The following is a 19,530-nucleotide window of genomic DNA, read 5'->3' on the forward strand; positions in this document are numbered from 1 at the left end:
TTTCTTCTGTATGGATATGTGTAAGCCCCATTAAGCACTGTTCTACAAGCTAGGGAGCTGAGGTTTGGATTTGTAGTGAGCTGGTGGCGCAGACCAAGAGGGTGCATTTCGTCACTGGCACTCCGAAGGTGATAGTGTGGAGAACAGTGCTCCAGAGTGGCCAGGGTGGTAGTGCTGGATGTAGGAGGACAGGGACAATTGCTTAACGCCTCCTTAAGTGGCTGGAGCTCAATATGGTGCCCTGTGAACAGCCACTGGTTGCTTTTATGGCGTTATGCGATGATCACTGGGTAAAGAAAATGAGTTTGGCAGCCACGTTTTGAATTTGTGCAGTGCGGGGCAGCATAATTGATGTGCGAGGAGGCACAGCTGTATTCCTGTCAAACAGCTGCTGGGGGATGGCCACTGCATTTTTTTCCATTATATAATTTGTGGGAAGGGAAAACAAGACCTCTGAGCTCTTAACACAGGCAGGGATGCTCTGGCTGCTTTCACTATGATGATAGTTTTTGGAAGGAAGGGAGAGAGGGGATGTTTTGCCCTGAGCATGAATTATGTCCAAAAGGGATTTTTTTTTTTCCCCCCCTTCTTCTTAATTTGGAAAAAACAGAAGAATTTTCACCCTCGATAAAGAGGCATTTATGTGCTGAATAGGATCTCGGTCCTCAGATTGGAAAGACTAATGGCCCTGAACACACTAAAATTAAGTTAATTTCGTAGCTGTGTATCTGTGTGTGTGAGGAGGACTGTGCTGCAGCGTGCGCGGTATGAGGGACGTGCTACAGTGCAGGTAAGTGCAGTGCAAACAGCCTTCCCCTGCCTTGCCGGGAAGCGTCTCCTCCTTCCCCTCCCGGGGCAGCACCAAGCCAGGTTCCTCCCTCAGCTCTGTACCAAACCACACTCTTCTCCTTCCAGCAGGGTCTTGGCTCCTCTGTTTATCTATGCTGCCAGGCTAGCGTTCGGCTGGCTTCTCCTTATCTGCTTAGCCTCCCTGTCCCCTTTGTGCTCGCTTCCTTGTGGTGATGGCTGGAGAATAAGGCTCGGTCTCCCCTTCCCCGTCTCTTGGCTGCAGAGGCTTTCGCAGCCTTCTCCCCTCTGTCTCCTGCTGCCTCTCTGCTCTTTGTGTGAGCTCTGCTCCTAATGCTTGCCACGTGGTGGTTGCGTTTTAGAGAGCTTGTAAGGCCTTGTGCCTGCAAACTTCTGTCCTCTTTGTTAAAACGAGGTGGGGAAAGGGATTGTGCTCGAGACATGGATAGGTCGTAACCGGTTTGCTTTTCCCTGAAGCATCTAAGCAGAGCAGAAAGCCGCGTGCTTTTCTGCAGGGTGCCCCAAGCACTGTGGACCTCTTCTCCGTGTTCACCTTCGTGCTCGTGTCCTGATTGATTTCTTAGTAAATATGCTGTGGTATGCAAACGCCGGCACTGCAGAAGGAGCATTCGTAATCCCAAAGCGGAGACAGCTCAGGAAAATCCAACGTCTTTGCAGGGCTGTGCCCCTCTTTTGTTCCTCTGGGCTGCAAGTGTACTTGCTGCTGCTTATTGCTGAGAGCCTGTCTCTCCAGGGTTTGGTTCGCTGTTACTTGGCACCTTTTAGGATCGGTTATGTTCAGCGTAAAGTGAGTGTGGGCAGACCAGCAGTGCAGAACGAGTGCAAGGCGGTGCTTGGTGTGGAGCAGTGAGGAATTAAGTGTTTAGCCTCTCTCCTAGTTATACTGCTTTCTTGCTCTGAAATTATTAATGTAGATGCAAGACAAACTAGTTCTGAGACTCTTTTGAAGGCAGGAGTAGGAGAGGAACCAGATAACTTGTTTTGGATAGTCTTTTACTAAAAGCTGAATGTTAAAAACAATTTTAAGATTTGCCATGATTGTTAGCTACATTTTAAATATAGTCCTTACTGTGCCTCCGAGTTTGGCAAAAACAGGGAAAAAACAAACTGACTTGTGAAATCTGTCGGAAAAATGTGATCCAGGAGCTGCCTGCTTTTCAAGGGCACATTAAATCTGACTTTGTGTTTTTTGGGTATGAATATTATCCTTACAGCACCCTGTTGAGCTAGGCCCCGTGCAGACAGAAGGAGAGGGACTGTCTGTGCCTTGGGGAGCTTGTGAGCTAATGAATACAAGTCAGCTCCAAGGAGAGCTGGAAGCAGACTGAGTTTTCAAGATCTGATTTGAAATATTGCAAATGTGTTATTTATGGGCTCCTATTTGATTTCAGCATTTCTGAGAGTGGGATGACGAGGAAGGATGACCCACAGTTGGGGCTCTAACATGGGGCCCAGGAAACCTGGCTCAACTCCTGCGAGCCTGGCGCTTGGCGCTTTGCGTGTGTGTATGTTGATAAAAGCTCTCATCTGCTGGTAGGGGTGCTGTGAGGATAAGGACCTGGAAGACTGTCATGGATTGGGGGTGAGAGGAGGATATGCAGCCGTCACAGACGTTCAGAAGTCGGATTTGTGTGGGTTAAACTGGGCATGCTCGCAGCCTGTTGATTGCAGTTGCACACCACATCGGTGCATGACTCAGTGCTGGGTGGGATTTGATATATAAGCTTCTCGTATGCTCACGTTGGCCTGAGGACAGGTGTCGGCTTCTGGAAATGGCTGTGCTGGGAGAGGAAGCTGTGCCCTCTTTTCAGAGGTTGCTATCTCTGCCTCTCTGCCAGCCAGGCCATTCGCGTAACCTCGATAAAACCATCTTCGGGTAGAAGTGGCTGGGGTTAGTCTGGGTGACTTCAGCACAGAGGTCAGGACTCCCCTGGGTGTGCTTGTAGGGCCCAATTCTGCTGCTCTTGGAGGGTACCACCTCCAGCAAGGAGGTGCTATGGTGGTACCTTCCTGGATGTCCAGCCTCTCCACAGCACCCAGCTGGGTTTGGAAGATGTGTGTCTGCTGCTGTAGTGTGATGGGCTTGTCTGCTTAATGGCCTTGAAAAGTGTTGGTATTTTACGCAGGTTTAAAAGAATAATAATAATGTGAGAAGTCTTCACTGTCTTTGAGAGCTGACTGTGCTTAGCTGTTGCTGATTGATTCATTCTGCTGTGTAAAATGATTTGCTGCTGCCAAGAGTACAGTAAAATGGAATTTCTCTATCATTTGACCTTTTGAGTGGTCTGGATGGAGACACCAGCATGTCCTATCTACAAGCCGCTCACAGTACTGTATCATCAAGCATTAATACGGTCACCCAGTAGCCTTATTTCCTAAGCCATTGAGCATAGCTGGTTTTCTGTGAGTTTTGTTTTTTTTTCTGAACTCCTGAGATGTAGGGTGAGGAGGAGGAAAAGTGCCCACACCCATACTCGTTGGAGACCAGGTTCTAGTTAGTCAGATCTGTTCCTGACTATCTCTTGGCAAGGGTTTTTGAGGCCTGGTAGAAAAAAATAAACCAGTTACTTTATAAAATGTAGTTTCTTTGTTAATATATTGCTGGTGCTTTCTAGGCACTGGTTACTTCCACTAATCAGTGTAAGCTATCTCAAGAGGATGTTGTCATGTGAACTTTGGATGGGTGGGAAGGGAAGAGGTGTTGCTAAAAATATGAAAAAGTAATCTCTCCGCTTTGCGAACACTTGAGACGCTGGCTTTTTTTTCTTTTTTTTCTCATTGCGTTGTGGGCAGTAGAAACAGGCCAGCTGGTCCTTGGTGTGTGGGAAAGATGAGTAAAATGCTGCTTGTTTGGGTTGCCAGTGCTCGTGCAGGCCTATGAAGGCCAAGTTTGAAGCTTTGCAGGGGAAACCAGATCTGTTCTATGAGTAAGGAGGTTCAGTGCTTTCTAAAGCTGGGGTGGTGGGAGTGGCTCTTCTGAACAGAGACGAAGGCACTGGTTCCTCTCCCCACTTTTCTGTTCCTCTCCTCATTCCCCAAAGGGTGCTGGGGAATAGGAAAGGGAATAGGACAGGGAGTGGGGGGTACTTGGGTCTGTGGTCCAACCAGCATTGCCTGTTTAACAGGAAAGAGAATGAGGGGAGCCACAAGGTCTGAGAACCCTCTGTTGGCTTCTTGCTCCTTGTGTCATGTCTCCTGGGAGAAGCCAGAGGTGTCCTAGAGCTGTGGGTTGGAGAGGAGCCACCATGCACTTCTCACTGTTGAAATAAAGCAACACTTGTGTATTCTCCATTTCAAATTACATATCTTGTTATTTTTGTTTCTCGTTTTTTATTTATACTGCTAACAGCTGGATTGTCCTTTTGTCAGTGTGTAAAAGGCAGTATGTGAAAGGGAGGAAGGGGTGGTAGGGGGAGTGTGGATATCTACTGAATGGGGGAATGGGTAACCTGTTCAGTCTTGTGACAGCGTGGCTGTAAAAATGACAGGTGACACTTGTTGTTATGTGCTAAGTAATATTCGGGGAGGGGGGTAGGGTGGAACAGCCTTTAAGTGTATGTGTACAGTAGTGGTCTCTAAATTAGCTGTTGCCTTTCCAGATAAAGATCTTGGGAGTCATAGTGGTTTTTTCATCAACTCAATGGTAATAGTGAAAAGGCAAGAGTATTGTTAAAAGCTGTTATGAAAGCATATGAGAACAAAACAGAACCTCATTATGGCATGCTTTATAAATCCTGTGGTGTACCCTCTTCTTGAACACTGCGTACAGTTCTGGTTCTGCCCCGTTTCCATCCCTCCCCCATGCATACATGCTTCTCAGAGCTGTAAGATAACTAGATAAAGTACAGGAATTGTTCTTCTTCCCCGTCTGTACGAGGGAGAAGCAGAGAAGCCCAGACTGTCTAGCTTGGAAAACAAATGACCGAGGGGAGCGTGGTAGAGGGTCTGTAAAACAGCAAGAGACACCGAGGAGTTGAACAGGGCACAGTTATTCTCTGCTTCTCATAAGGCAGGAAATGGGGCCACCAAATGAAATGACTGGGTAGCAGCTCCAGAGCCGAGAAGGGAGTGTGTGCATGGGCTTTCTTTGTTCTCCTTCAGACAACAAACATATAATTAAATTGAAGCACTCCGCCACAGGATGTTGTAGATGCCAAAATTACAAATGGGTTCAAAAAGGATTAGACTAGTTGATGGACTTTTTTTCTCCCCCCCCTCCTCCCATGAAAGGCCATTAAATCCAGTGATGCAGATACAGTGCCAGGCTCAGGAAGTCTCTGTGCTGGTCCTGGTCTCGTTATTCCTTAGTGCTGCCTGTGAATAATGGGCAGGACTGGGCCCAAAGCAGCTCTTCTTGCTGGGGGTGAGGGAACACAACAGAGGGGTGGGAAGAGCTGAGGGCTGGCTTAACAAAGAAATGGGAGACCATATGAATGTGGAGCTGTGCGTGTAGGAGTTGCTGATTGTCAAGGAACAGGGGAGGTGGCAGAATGAAGATTTATGAGGGAAAAAAAAAATGTGTTTGCCTTATTTGCTTCCTCATCAGTAGACTGTTTGGCTTCAAATAGATTTGGCAGTGCTTAGATATTTGTCGGCAGCACGAGGCCTGGCACTTGAGGGAACTGTGCTATGTTATTGTTGTTCCTTTTTTGTATATTAAATTCTATACGTGGATCTTACTTGTGTACATGTAGGCGTGCCTGTGTGACTTCTTGGTCACCTGAATGAAAGTGGAAGGGAAATAGCATGGCAGGAAGGAAGGAAATCTCTTGTTGGGGCAGCATTCAGGGAGGTTGAACAGAAACCAACAGTAGTTGGCTCATTGTAGCTTGGCTCAGCTTGTAGCTTGGCTCTCCGAACTAATTGTGTGCATGCATTTACCTATTTTTAACAAACTTTAAAATGGTTCACTGCATGACTCTGGAGGTTCTGCATTGATTTTTTTTTTTTTTTTTTTGGTAGGGTTATGAGTGTGCAGGGCTTCCCAGGGTTGGTGGCAGGATGTGAGGCCCAGTGTGGCAGCTATGGGTTGTGGGGTGGTAGCCGCAGGGGGGGTGTGACCCCCCAGGCCCCACACGTGGTGTTTGCTTTTGTTGCTACTGACTGGCAGGGTGGCACAGGTCCAGTCCCATCCCAGTCCTCCTGATGGAGCTTTGGAGCTGCTGTGGCTCTGACCCGCAGCCTGGGGAGGCCATGGATGCTCTATGTGATGTTGAGGGGGGAGAAGTGCGCTTGGGAGGGCAGGTGAGCCTTGTAGGTCCAGCCCGACGCATGCGCTGCGGGCTTTTGCTTTGTTCTGGTTGCTTGCTTTTTGGTTGTGCATTCAGGATTACTGTAGTATAGTTACTAGCCTTCCTCCTCCTTCAAAAAAAAAAAGTGGATAGTGCAAATTTTTACACTTTTAAAAGGGCTTGTAAAAAGTCTATGGTAAAATCTTAATCAAATGTGCATTTTCTCCTAATAATTTTATACTTAACTCTCTTTAAACAAACTCCAACCCTTTCACCTTTCAGTACAAAACCCCAGCCATGTCTAGACAAAACCCCCTTGTGATTAGCAGAGGTGTGCTTCTCAATACTGAGTGTTTGTGGGGGTACATTCATGCTTCTGATGTTATGTTAATGTATTTCCTGCTCCTGTAGTAGTTGCAGAGCTTGTGTATGCAGAACTCGCTGCAGAGCTTGAATTGGAATTGCATGCATGTAGAAAAATAATTTTACATACTTAGAGTGTATATTGAAAGGCTGTTTGCTTGTATAGTTATTCAGACTTCATCTATGGCTGCACATTGGTGCCACCTGCTTGCAGGAAAGAATGAGTGGACTCCTATTATTCAGGAAAAAAAAAAATCAAGGCAAGGCCTCAACATCTGTTCTGGCTTTATTGTTCGGTCTGGCCTGGGTTGTGGGCAAAATGTAGGCCACAGCTTTTGCTTTACTGCTAGCTCTTCAACTAGAAAGGCATCTTGGATCAGATGTGATCTTAAGTTTAAAATAAAAACAAAACCAAAGATATGAAGTTCAAACTTAGCATGGGTTGAACTCTACTTTAAAGAACAGGAAACTGTATTGCTATCCATGCGTTTTCTCATTTTCTCTTCCAGTTCTTCTAATGGTAATAATTTTTATCACTGCAGAGTGACCTTTGTAATCATGGCTGGATGATTAATCTTTAACTGGGTAATTTTTAAAGCAATATTTTTGACGCTGTTGTAATGTGCGATACTGTGGTTTTTTGTAGCACAGCACCTACAGTTATTCTGAGGCAATAAGGCCCTTCAGCCTGCGTTTCCAGTGCTGCTGCTCTGTTTAGAAACCCAAATAGTCGCCTTTGTTTCCCTAGGCAGATACAAAAATGCCCTCAGAACTTTATTTGCATATAGATTGTAGTGCCAGCCGGGTGTAGTCATGTATAGGAAGAGCTAACCACTGCTTAATTTATAAGTTTTTAATTAAAAAATGTTCCTCAACTTGCAGGATTCCAGTCTAAAATGTTCTGCATTTAATGCTGCTGTAGTGTGTGTATCAAGGTGGTATTTCTATGTGGTACCAGCTACTATATCTAGCCAGTCCTTAGAAAACACAAATGAAAGGGGATCACAAGCATTATCTGCTGACTCGGGGAGAAGTCACATGCAGAAGGAAGCAGAGACGGGCAGCAGAGTTCTTCAAACGTCTTTGAGTTGCTGCTTGAGACACCAGTGCCAGCAGTGGGTGGGAAAGGAAGGTGGAAAAAGCTTTTCTTCTGACTTCCAATTTTGTTTGAATTCTCTTGTGCAACATAGGTATTTTGTTGTTGTATCGCAGCTGCGCATTTACAATTACTCTGAGCCTGAGTAATATCAATGAACCAGTGAGAGCGAGTTTTTTAAACTATGGGAGCCAGTGCCTCCCTTGTCTTATTTTGTTTAACACTCATCATGGGTACTGTAAACAGAGGATTTTACCCTATGCAATAAATATAAGGTCTGCATTGATAAAGAAAATACAGAGTTGGGAATGGAAGCACTTGTTTAATCTCACTTCATTAGAAGTAAATACATTTAGACTTGGTCCAAAACTGCTTTAAGCAGCATTCAACAGCTAAGTTATTATATGTCAGCTCCAGCTCTTCCCCAAACAATAACAGCATCTATTTACCTTTGGGTATTATAGAATGCATGTTTTATATATAATGCTGAGGGTTACATATTAAAAGGAAAAGGTGTTTCTTAGTATTTCTTTTTAAAGGTGCAATATGTGAATTAAAAATGAGTTAGTACCAGTTGCGGGGGGATCAGTAAGTGCTGTTAGTAATGTAATAGCCTTTGTAGGTGGGAATCTTGCCATGCTGTACCTTGAGGATTTCAGTTGATGTTGTGTAAACTTTAACTTCGTGAAATATGTTGTTTAGATCTAGAAGTCTTTTCTTACCTGTTGCCTTGCAAAGATCAGTACCTGAAGAATTCCCTGTACTTCTATGGCAAGTGGTTTTTAAACTTTGATTTGCCTATGTTTGCTTTCTGGAGAAAGTACAGAAGTGTGTATCTGTATCAAGTACCTGACAGTGGACATGCTTTTCTGAGTTACCTTTTGCCATTTCTAAATAATGGAGGAACTGACTAGCAGCAAATTCCCACTCTTCATGGTGTGTGTGTGTTGCAGTGCTCTCACATAGTCATATGTTAGAGTGTTTTGGTTTAAAACTCAGAGGGCTTCAATAGCTCTGAAATGTCTTGTGCAAACAGCAACAGCGAAAACTTAGGTCGAAGACTTCTGAAAGGGTTATTGAGATGTACGAATGCTAGAGGCCTCGTGGCAGAGCTTCTCCCCCACTTGGGCAGGATGGAACTGGGAGCAAAGTGTGTCTTGGCATCTGGAGGAGACAAGGATCGTCCCTCCGAGGGGTCAGTACAGGTGCCAAAGGAAAAGTGCAGAGCGCTCGTGAACAGCCCGCAGCCCCAGCTGGAACATGCAGCATCCTTGGGGAGAGCTGGGAGACGGAGCAGCTCCCTCAAGTGCAGGAACTCAAGTGGGAGCTGGCACCGCTGCCTTGCACAGAAGCAAAATAATAGGCAGCAGAGTGATTGGTGGCTCCTTTGAGAGGCCTCGGCTCCCATTGAGTTTATTCTGGCATAATTCTTCTTTAACTTGGAGAAGAAAAATAAAATGGGATGCATCAGGCTGGAGCCGCGCAGCGGTGGGCTCCTGCTCACTGGCAGGCTCTGTTGCCTTCCCACCTGCTCTTCATGTGTGCTGTCATTCCACCAGTGGTCCCTAAGACAGCATAAACTGGTGCTGTGGGTGAGGTGCTGTCCCTGCTTCCTCATTCCCCTTCCTCATCTCTTAGGATATGCGGTGGAAAACTAGGAAATGGTATGAGTTAAAGCTAAGTGCTTTTTTGTTTGATTTTTTTTTTCTTTCTTTTTTTGTTTAAAGCTCAGATAGATGCCCTGCTTTGGTTTGTCCCTGCTTTGATTTGTCATGTAGGTGTTGGTGCTGATGGAAGGGGAAACAGCCTCCCTCTGCCTCTCTTTTGCAGTGGTGCTGCTGCACCAGCACGTTGGGGTAAAGCTCTGTGGGGTGAAGGCAGAGAGGTCCCTATCCACATGGGCCTGCGCTCCCTCTGCACCCACTCAGCTGTTTGTCTCATCTTGCAGCCAGCTGATTTGATTTAATAACTGGGGAAAATGCTGTTCGCTTTCTATTTTGCCAGGTCACTTTTAGCGAATCTGCTTGGCTTGGAGGGATAAATGCCAGGGTCAGCACAGGATGAGGGGGAGAGGCAGGGAGCATGAGTCAGAAGAGCAGAGCAATGCTGGCTGAGCAGGACCTCCTCTCCCTTCAGAAGTGGTGAGGTGTTGGATGAATTCAAGCTGTGAAGTGCAAGCTTCACCCTTTGGCCTTTTGACACAGCGCTTCAGAAGCTCTTAGTTCATCTCTCCAAAAGGAGATTCAGGTGGGACGAAGGGAGAGCTATTCCTACCAGGCACAGCTTTCCTTCTGTAGTGATGGCCAGCTGTTCCATGGCTACCTTGAAATTGGGGGGTGGTCAGAAGGATGGGGAAGGTACTCTCTAACTTTGGGGGGGGTGGGGGTGGGAATGTCATGTGTGCAGTGGCCTTTGGTGGTTTCTGTTTGGAGACATCCACATTTCCTTTGCCCTGCCGGGTGTCCTGACTTCACAGCGCCCCAGTAGAGGTGGGGAGAGAAGCACACTTACTGCTTTCAGCCCCCCTTTGTTGTCCATTTGCAGCAAGTCTGCTGAGCGTGGTGGCTGAGGAGCCTTCAGGGCAAGCGCGCATGTCTTGGCTCTCTTGCAATGTTCTGGAGAGAGCCTGAACAAAGATCTGTGGTTTCATGTCAACACAAATGTATTCATGATGACAAACTCTGCAGCATGTTTAACACTGAGCTTATTCATACAATCCTGATTCTAGCGCTGGTACAACTTATGTTTGCTTAAGAGAAAATACGAAGTTACAATATCTGCAGAAGAACCCCTCAGATGTGAGGAGATATGTATGTTCTTGGTGTGTGTGTGTGATCCAGACCCAGGGTTTAAAGCAAAAGATACATCAGAGCACTTGCAAGGGTATTTAGGGCTTGCTGTCCTTTAAGTTCCTTGCAAGTTCCACCTTCTCTTTCTGCAGAGAGTCCTGTCAGGGTTAACCCCTCTGCTCTCTGACTTGGAGTAAAGGCAGCAGAGGAGTGTGGCTTTGGGAGGTGGGGAGTGGGTTTTAAAGAGCATGTGGGTTTTGTTGTTGTGTGGTTTTTTGTTTTTTTTTTTCTCTTTGCTCTCACTTTACTATTCCCCTATTGAGTGGTAGTGGGAGAGCAGGACTGACATCTTTCTGTATGCAAGTGAAAGTTGGAAGACAGATGCTTGGGAGTGAGGCTGTCCCATGTAGTAACCTTTACAGCAGGGGAAAGACTTGCTTTAAAGACTCAGTCAAGATTTTTTTTTTTAATTATTTTTTTAAATCAGCCTCTTGGAGTCTGACCTGACTGCTGTTGCTAGTTGAAGACTCTCTCTTGTTTTTCTGTAGGGCAGTCTTGCAGCAGGTTTCCAAAAGTTGGGGAAGAGCCATAGCTGCTGGGCGTCGGAGTTTCACGTCCTTGCAATCTGCTGCTCTTGTGTGTGCCAGACTGGTGCCTTAGCACTGGCAGCCCAGGGAGCCCCTGGGGATGGAGAGCCTCAGCCTACGGGCAGAAGTGGTAGGAACTCCGATGGTGGTAGAGTCTCTCAGCTGTGCAAATCAATATATTCCTACACACCACGTGGTCAGCTCCATGCTGGTGTTGAGATGTGCCCTCACAGCTCCTGGAGGGGGAGAGGGGGGAAGCCCCTGCATCTTTTTAGGTTTATGGATAGTCTGCCCTGCCTCATCTCCTCCCTTGTACCCGTTGAACTCTTTAGGCTTGTGTAGTAAACTAGGTCTGTAAATGGGACAAACTTCAAAAGTAACCTTTTCTTTACAGAGTAAGTTTTAACTCTGTTCCCTCCTGTGTTTCAGTGTATGTGGTCCATGGGGTAGGGGTACGTTTGGGGCATGAGGGAAGAGAAAAGGGATGGGAACTGCTCTGGAAAAAGTGCCTGGTTGGGGCTGAACATGTCTGCTTGGGTAAAAGCAGTGGGACCTTGCATCCCCTGTGAATTCTGGCACTGGAACAAAGTTTAGGGGGTGCTGGTTGTAGTAGAGGGTGTTTCTTTCTCTTGGGGTTGGAGGAAGCATCCATGATTCTTCACAGACTTGGGACAAATGGGAGAGTCAGCAGTGAGAAAGTGATTACAAAGTGTTGGCTCCCTCAACAGCTGTGATAAGAAGCTAATGGTTATGGCAAAGACTTTACAAATACCTGGTGGGTAGCCTAGATGAAAGTGTGGGATTAACTGAAATGTCAGATGATCTCATCTGCCAATATACAGCTTCTCTAAACACAAGTTGCACTGGTTTAACTGCAGTTGCTTAAACAAGCAAACCCCATTGATCCTAAATTGATCTATTCCCCTAAAAAAAGAGTAACCCTTGCCCTCCTTATGTGGCTATTTTTATATGAAATATAGAATGGATTAAATTGAATTAGGTTTTTAGCTTTGTCACTGAAGCGTAGAGTGTTTGAATTCACCCTGGTGTCCTTTGTCCAGAAGCAGGGGATGGGGGGAAGAAGTTCTTCCACGTTGGTGAGCCTTGTAGCTGTGCTTGGAAAGATGTGGGAAGGGGATGTAATAACTGCTCTGCTCTCAGCCCTCTCTTCCCCTCTTGCAACTGTTGTTCTGAAATAACCATTTAATTGTGTTTCCAAATTCTGAGCAAGCTCTTAAGGTCTTCCTTGCCACATCATGTAGCAAGAGTATTTGTGCTGTATGTATTTATGATGGGGTCAGTGCTGAATTTGGAAGAATGCCTGTCTTGTCTGCCTTGTGTGTTGGGGGACAGTAAGTGTGGGGGCTCTGGCCTTGAGAAAGGGTGATAAGGGCGATGTGGTGCTGGAGCTGGGTGGCAGGCTAAGTCACCTGTGGTATTTGGGAGGGAGTCTTGGCCTCTGTGGGTGTTTGAGGAACACACGCACCCACAACCCCTTGCCCTTCTGTGTGTTTTGGCCTTTAGGTGATTCTGTCCTTTGCAGAGAAGCATGAGTTTTAACCCTACTGCATGCCTTGCACTGGCTCTACCTCTGTTGAGGGACAAGGGCTGAGGGTGGAGAGGTGTGGGTTTGGGTGGAGAAGCAAAGCAGGGGGAGAAGTTGTGGGAATACCAGAGGTGCTGCTTCACACTCCATTACAAGTGCAGCAGAACTTGGCTGGTTGTTGCTTCCAAGAGGCTGGAGGGAGGCAGAGGGGAAGAAGCTGGGCTGAGGGAACCAGGCAGAAGGGGGTCCCGAGGTTTGCATGAAGCCCAATATCTGCAGGAAGTTCTTGTTCTGGGTGTGAGGTCCAGGGAGTGGTTTACCCTGGCTCACAGGGAGATGATGTGGGCTGGAAGGAGGTAGCTCCTAACCCAAGGCACTCCCTTTGCAAAGGGAGGTCCCGGGTGCCTTGTGGGTGGGAGCTGTGATGGAGGACGAGGAACACATTTCACCAGCCCTGCTTGGGTGCCATGAGGTCCCGCAGTACCTCCATGCACTGATCATCACTTCCCAGGGCTCGCTGCAGTTCACAGCCAGGAAGGCTGTGGCAATCCCTCCACAATGTCCCAAAGCGTAACTTGGGGTTTTAACCATGAGAGGTGAAACTTCATCCATCTTACTGTGGGTGAGTTGAGCTAGTGATGCTCTGCTCCTGAAAGGGACAGCTGGGCTGGGACGCGCGCCTGACATGTCAGGGAAGAGGTTGAGCCTGCTAAACTAGGAGAAAACTTTTCCCTTTTCCAGGGTTAAGTGGGTTTTGCCAGTTCAGCGAGTGAGAACGAGGTAAAGCCAGGCTGGCAATTTGCCTAGTGTTAATCCTCACTGGCAGAATCCGGGTATCTGGCTCTTGAACTGCGGTGGCTTACTTGGGAGTGTGTTGGGATTTGGATGGAAAGCGTTTAGCTTCCTGGAGACCTGACCAACGATTTCTGTCTTTCAGTATTTTTATAAGATGAGAATGTGCTTTTCAGGGTAGTGCAAAGTGAGGAGGGAGACTTTCTTTCTGTATTTGGAACCCTATGCTAGACTTCAGTAGGTGCTAGACTATCCTGGATAGGGAGACCGAGGTGCAAAATTTGATAAAGGGGAGGCTTAAGGTTGCCTCTTTCTTCACATTCTTGACCTAGACTTGAAATGAGGGAGAAAGTAAATTTTAATCCTCAAAGTTTCAAGACTTTTTTTTGGTGATGTTGTAATTTTAAATTCAGTATTGTAATTTTAAATTCAGACACCCTTTGTGTTCTGTGTATAGACCTGGTCTCCGCATCCTATCTCACACCACCAGAGGCTGTTCTCTCTTCTCACTCTTGTTTTACTGTCTAGAGTAGAAGTAATGAATGTGAACAGGGCACAAAATATCTTGTATGTGCTGTTGCTAACCTTATTTAAAAAAAAAAAACAAAAACAACCACCAAAACCCCAAACTGTATGAAAGATAATCATGGTGCTTGTCATGAAAAAATACTGTTAGTTTAATGTAAATATGTTGCTGGCGACTGGTTATTTTTAATACATGCTATTTGTGCTTTAAATTTAATGTTAAAATATTTTTGTCTTCTAAACCCTGACTGTTCTTAGCTGAGCAGATTTCGGGTTAAAACCAGTAGTCACACCATGAGTGTTCGTAGCATTGTAATTACTAAATTTTCTGATGTGTTCAGATGAGCAGGAGCTGGGTGCTGGCAGGCCTCTTTCTGCTGCAGTGGAGGCATGTGAGCAGATCATGTTCTGATTTCATCCTCTGAGCCATGAGACAGCATCCTGGCATTGCATCTCTCGTGTTACTAGATCTTTTCTGACCTGTTTGTTTAATGCATCATGAAGTGGCGGTTATATGTCTAATTGCACAGCGCAGAGCAAATAGGATTGTGTTGAAATATTGCATAAAACTTCAGCGTTATGTGACGTTCTGTAGTGGAAGTAGTACTGTAGGCAGTCATTCATAACAAGACCTGCAAGTTTCTCTCGGCCAGGGTGGGTAGCTGAGCTGGCTGTGTGCGTGCTGACTCAACGGAGCAAGTTTCTTTCTCTTCCCGTCCTCCTCTTCTTTTGACTGCTTGTGACCAAACAGCAGCAGATTCACAAGAACTTGCTGTTGAAATGTGCTTTAGCTTGAGGTTGCTCTTTCAAACTACGTGCAGCTGTGGTTCTTCACTTGAGACTTTCGGAGGTCTCATGCTAGCCAGGTGTTAAGTTGGTTAAAAACGGACTTGCTTTCTGAGCGTGGCTGCGTGTGCACAGCGTGGGTGTGGATGCACAAGAATTTCTCTGGCACGGTTGAGCAGAGGACCTGATTCTGACCTGGGGGACCCTGTTTGTATGGGGGAGGGAGGCATAGAAGGGCAGCTGGAGCAGGGGAGGAGGTGTTCAGAAGTGAAATCCCGGAGGTTCATCCATGTGTCTACCCTGAAGTGTTAATACAGCTGCACAGTACGGTCTCATGATGTCAGCTTGGAGTCTGCTGCCTGAGCCTAGCTCCTCCCTTTTTCATTTAATGATGGCTGGAAGAAAAATAATCAAGTATGCTGGAAGAGAAACATTAATTAACTTTTAATTTAGATCTAACGTATGCTTCTTAGTGTACTGCATGAAAGAGTGAGTGTGCGGTATCTGTCATGTTATATAGGGGGTGATGCATCGAAGAAACAAGGAAAAGCCTCAGGTCTGAATGGGAGGATGGGGTTTTAACTCTGCAGATGGGTTTTGTATCTTGATTAAAAGCTGCAGATGTGTGATAAGTCACTTTTATATCCATTTTGCATCTGAAATGACTTTCTCTGTAACTTGGTTTGTATCTGTTTTCTCTTAAGCCAAACTCGCAAGGCGAAGTCAGGAGAGAGAGAATCTTGGCATGCTGGTCTGGTCACCTAACCAGAATCTGTCTGAAGCAAAACGTAAGTCTCTTCAAGTACTTTTATTCCCCACTTCCCTTACATGTGTTACTTTAAGAATGCAAAGTTGCCTCTTTCAGTATGGTCACAGACAGGTTATGTCTGTGACCTTTCCATTATGATTTGAAATTAATTTGAAAAAATAAAAGCCTATAAAGCAATCCCCCAGAAGAGCTTCGTTCCCCACTGGGCAGCTGCTCAGAGCATCAAATCCACAGAGGCAGGGAAAGCAGGAGGAATGTGACACACTTTCTTCTTGGTATGAATTCTTTAAGATACTTATCCATGGGCCTACACGATCTGCTTTTTTTGCTGCTGGTGCTGTGGAAGATGACAGAAATAACTGGGGAGAGCAAGCTGAAAAGTATTTGGGGGGGATATGGTAATTAGTAGTACCTTTTTCCCACAAAGATGCATATAAAATCCACATCTGGAGCCCATGGAGGTTTAAATGCCAGAACAATTGCAGTGCCTTGGAATTCCACGTGAGGGCAATTACCAGTGCTCTGTGTGTGTCTGGGAACAAGTCTCAGTGCTGCTGCCAGATGGCAGAACTAGTGTTTGAAAGGTTTGTCTAGCTACAGTTCTCCTCATGAATAAGTAGGACTCCTTGATTAAAGGGCTGCTGTTTGAATGCAGTAACTAAACCTAAGTGCTTTTGGGGGAGGGAGCTGAAAGGAGCTATTTTTGACTTTGTGCTTTTACCTTTTTTTTTTTTCTCCTTTCTGATTCTGGGACCAAGAATAAGAATCTTGCATTCCTGTTCTTCTGCAGTTGTTTGTGGTGGCACTATTAAGTTGATTCCTGTTTTTCCCCTAGACCCGAGGGCTAATACGCCCTCACACACTTGTAAGGATGTAGTGGCATTTGCAAATTAAGGCTGTGCACAAACTGGCTCTGTCATGAAAGGGCTGGGCTCTACCCTGGGGCATTTGTTCCACTGAGCAAGTTGCCCCTTTAAATTACTGAAGGATGATGGTACTGTGATCTACAGATAAAAAGGGCTTTGCAAGGATCATGTCTGCCTTCTCTCCTACCAGTAGTGTCTTGTCTGCTCCCTGCTGACTATTGGATGCTGCACTAAATAAGACTGATGAGGAGAGGGATATATTTGACAGTTATCTACAGCTAGAAACCTCTAAAAAGGTATAAGAGCAAGAAACTGGTGCCTCCACCAAAAGGAATGACTGTTCATAGGTCATCTGTGACACAGAGGGTTCCTGTAGCTGCTTCTCAAGTCTGAGAGTCTTTTGAATCTCAGCTCAGCTTTGGAACGTTTAACTCCTACCTGATAGGAAACACTTTTCTTGGGGAGGGAAGAGAGAATGGAGGAGGAAAAAGAGTGAAGATATGTGGAATTGAGTAAAATAATCTGTGACTGAATATTCTGTGGCAGTTGGCACAAAAATATGGAAGGATATTATAGAGCATAAAAAGGATATAATATCTAATAAGGTGATGTCATGAACCTAAGAGGTAATTAAAAATGTAATATGACAGTGATAAATAAAAACTAGGTAGCAGTTGAGTGTTGCTGGTACAATTAAAAAGTTGGGGATAACAATGTGAATATAAGAGGGCAAGAAGAAATGTCTCAAAAGACTCAAAATTTTAGTAAGGGCGTAGGCTCATCAGTGATTTCACCTTCCAGAAAAGATATGTAAAAAAAATTAATAAATATTTCATATGGTCTTTGGGGGAGAGAAGTATGATGCTCTTGTGCCGTACATCACACACAATATCTCCCAGCTGCCTAATTGATATAGAGGGATGGAATTGTGAAATTCAGCATCTACTAGTAGTAAAAAAACTAAAAGAGCATCGGGAGAGGTGGCTGAAGGGACCTTGGGGTGGCAGGAAAACTCCAGCAGATGAGGAGAGGGCAGCTGCGCAGGGAATGAGAGAACAGGGTAAGAGTGAGCTGATTGGTCATTGCTTTGTCTTGTGCTAATTTGAGCTGATGCTACTGAAAGGTATCAGTTGTTCCTGTCTTTACCTGGCATTACTTAAAAATGAACTGTGAAAAACAAACCCTGCTGAAGGTAGTTGCCTTTGTTCATTTTGAGACTAGAAATGGATTGATTGGTAGAAATAACTTTATAGCTCTAATGTATTCAGCCAGCTTTTAGGCATTGATTTGCTACTGCATGAGACTCTGATTCAATCCCCCTTCCTTTCAAAAGATGGGAAGCTCCTCCAAAACACCAGTGTTCTGCAATGGCTGTAGAGCACTTACTAAATGTATTACAAGCAGAGTTCTCTAATCTGTTTTATGGTTTATGAAGAAAGAACATCAGGGGACAGGAGATCTCTTCAGCTACTCTCGGGTTCACTGACAAGTCTTGGCATTGTTGGTAGTGAATCCTAATTAAATGGGGTCTGTGGGGATGTGTAAGAGGACTGATGATGATCAACATTTCCATCAGAGATATGGGAATTGATACAGAATTGCTGTGGAGAGATATTGAGGATGAACCATAGACTGACAGGATGGTAAATAAAATGAATGCTACTGATAGCCTTGTAGAGTGCTTTGGGTCTTTTCCTAACTTGAACTGATGCCAACGCAATAGGCTCTTAATGACCCAACTGCGGGGTTATGAATCTTGGTACTGAAAGCTCCGGCTTTGTCTTCTGCATCAACGTCTGATGTTTGGAAAGAAGTGGCTTGGAGAGCAATTTTGGGGACACAGCGGGCAGGTAATTTGACCAAGCTTCCTGGTGTCCTGCTTGACCCAATGAATGATGTGGGTGTAAAGAGAGTGAGGTAGTCACTGGAGTGGTTTGCTGCCTCTGCACCCAGCAGCATTCAGGAAAATGAACCTCAGAATAGTGGCTTTAGTGTTGAAAGACTGAGAAAAGGATGGAGACGGGAGCTACTGAAACATTTTGGAAACTGAAGATGAAGCAAACTCCATCTGTTTAGCTTACTGAAAAGAGACTGAAAGGGGACTATTGTCAATTATTTTCTCAAAGGGAAGTTTTGATGTAGTAAGAGATGTCCATAATACAAATAAATGGCTGCAAAGTAAGTCCACATGGACTGAAATGAAATGCCAGTGTGGGGTTTTTTTGGGGTGTTTTTTTTTTTTTTTTTTGGTGATTGACTATTGAAAGTTTTCCAGGGAAGTGATGCATTCTCTATTTCTTGATGCCTTTTTAAACCATGGATTTTTGTGATGTGTGTGTTATCCTTGGTGGAGGGAATCATTGGCAGTGTGAAATGGCAAATGGATGGAGCTGTGTTCTCCAGGAGGTTGCTGTAGCCCCTTGGGCTATGAATACTAGCTAAGCGCATCCATTCTTAATACTCTTGTTCAGGCTGAAGTGAAAGCGAACAAATCCTTCCAATCAGCACCATGTTGGTACCTGTGTCTAGTTACTTTCAGTTGTACTCCAAAGCCTTTAATCTGTACTGTGCCTGTTCTTGTGAACTCTTTGAAAGTCATAGGACTGTTCTCTGTTCCTATGGCTGGGGCTCAACTTGAAGACGGAAGATACTGCAGCACAGGTTAGCTCTCTGCTCCGAGTGAACTGGTAGCTCTCATGAGCAGGACAAGTCTGTGCAATCAGTGAAACTGTCGGACACCCCCTCCATTAAAGGTGAATCTGTGCTACATAACACCGTGAGCAGATCTGTAACAATGCTCAGAGCAATGCATGCTGATGGGTTTGGCAAAGGGCTGGCCAAACTGGTGGAGGTTGTGGGAGGGTCCTCTGTAAGCTACTGAAATGAATCCTGGAAAGACCAGTGTGTCAGCCAAGACCTGGTGGATATCTGCATACCTGATCCTCCAGGCTCATACAATTAGTTAAAGCACGTTTGGGTCCCTTGCACCCTATATGCTGGAGCAACGTTTTAATGATGTTGGAGAAACCTTTTGCCTGGATGCCATGAATGATGGATATGGTAGAGAAGATTAAAACAAAGAAAAGTATGTGTTGGCACACTGATCACTTTTTTTTTTAATCCTGTGCCTTGTTAACCATTAATCCTGGGTACAACCCGCTTACTGCCTTGCCCATATTAATACCAAAGTGGAATGCTGCCAGCGTGTTCCATATCTGCTGCCACTGTGTTCCGTACCTACTGCCAGACTTCTGCCTTTGAGGGGTCACTTGCATAGCAGTTGCCACCATTAGTGAGTTGTTCACAAAGTTAGCCCAAAGCTAGAATTTTGCCCTGTCTCTTTTGAAGAAGA

The 19,530-nt window shown here is 45.4% G+C and overlaps 1 protein-coding gene across 1 annotated transcript in view; it reads left to right on the forward strand.

The window, feature by feature from the left end:
• RCOR1 (REST corepressor 1) overlaps positions 1-19,530 on the forward strand; it is a 150,926-nt gene that overhangs the window by 91,610 nt on the left and 39,786 nt on the right. Inside the window, exon 3 of the mRNA XM_009891091.1 lies at positions 15,248-15,331. Within this exon, the coding sequence (XP_009889393.1) occupies positions 15,248-15,331 (84 nt within the window). The remainder of the gene's footprint in view (positions 1-15,247; positions 15,332-19,530) is intronic.

The sequence above is a fragment of the Charadrius vociferus genome, unplaced genomic scaffold (genome assembly GCF_000708025.1).
Source record: "Charadrius vociferus isolate BGI_N301 unplaced genomic scaffold, ASM70802v2 scaffold228, whole genome shotgun sequence".
Classification (NCBI taxonomy): Eukaryota; Metazoa; Chordata; class Aves; order Charadriiformes; family Charadriidae; genus Charadrius; species Charadrius vociferus.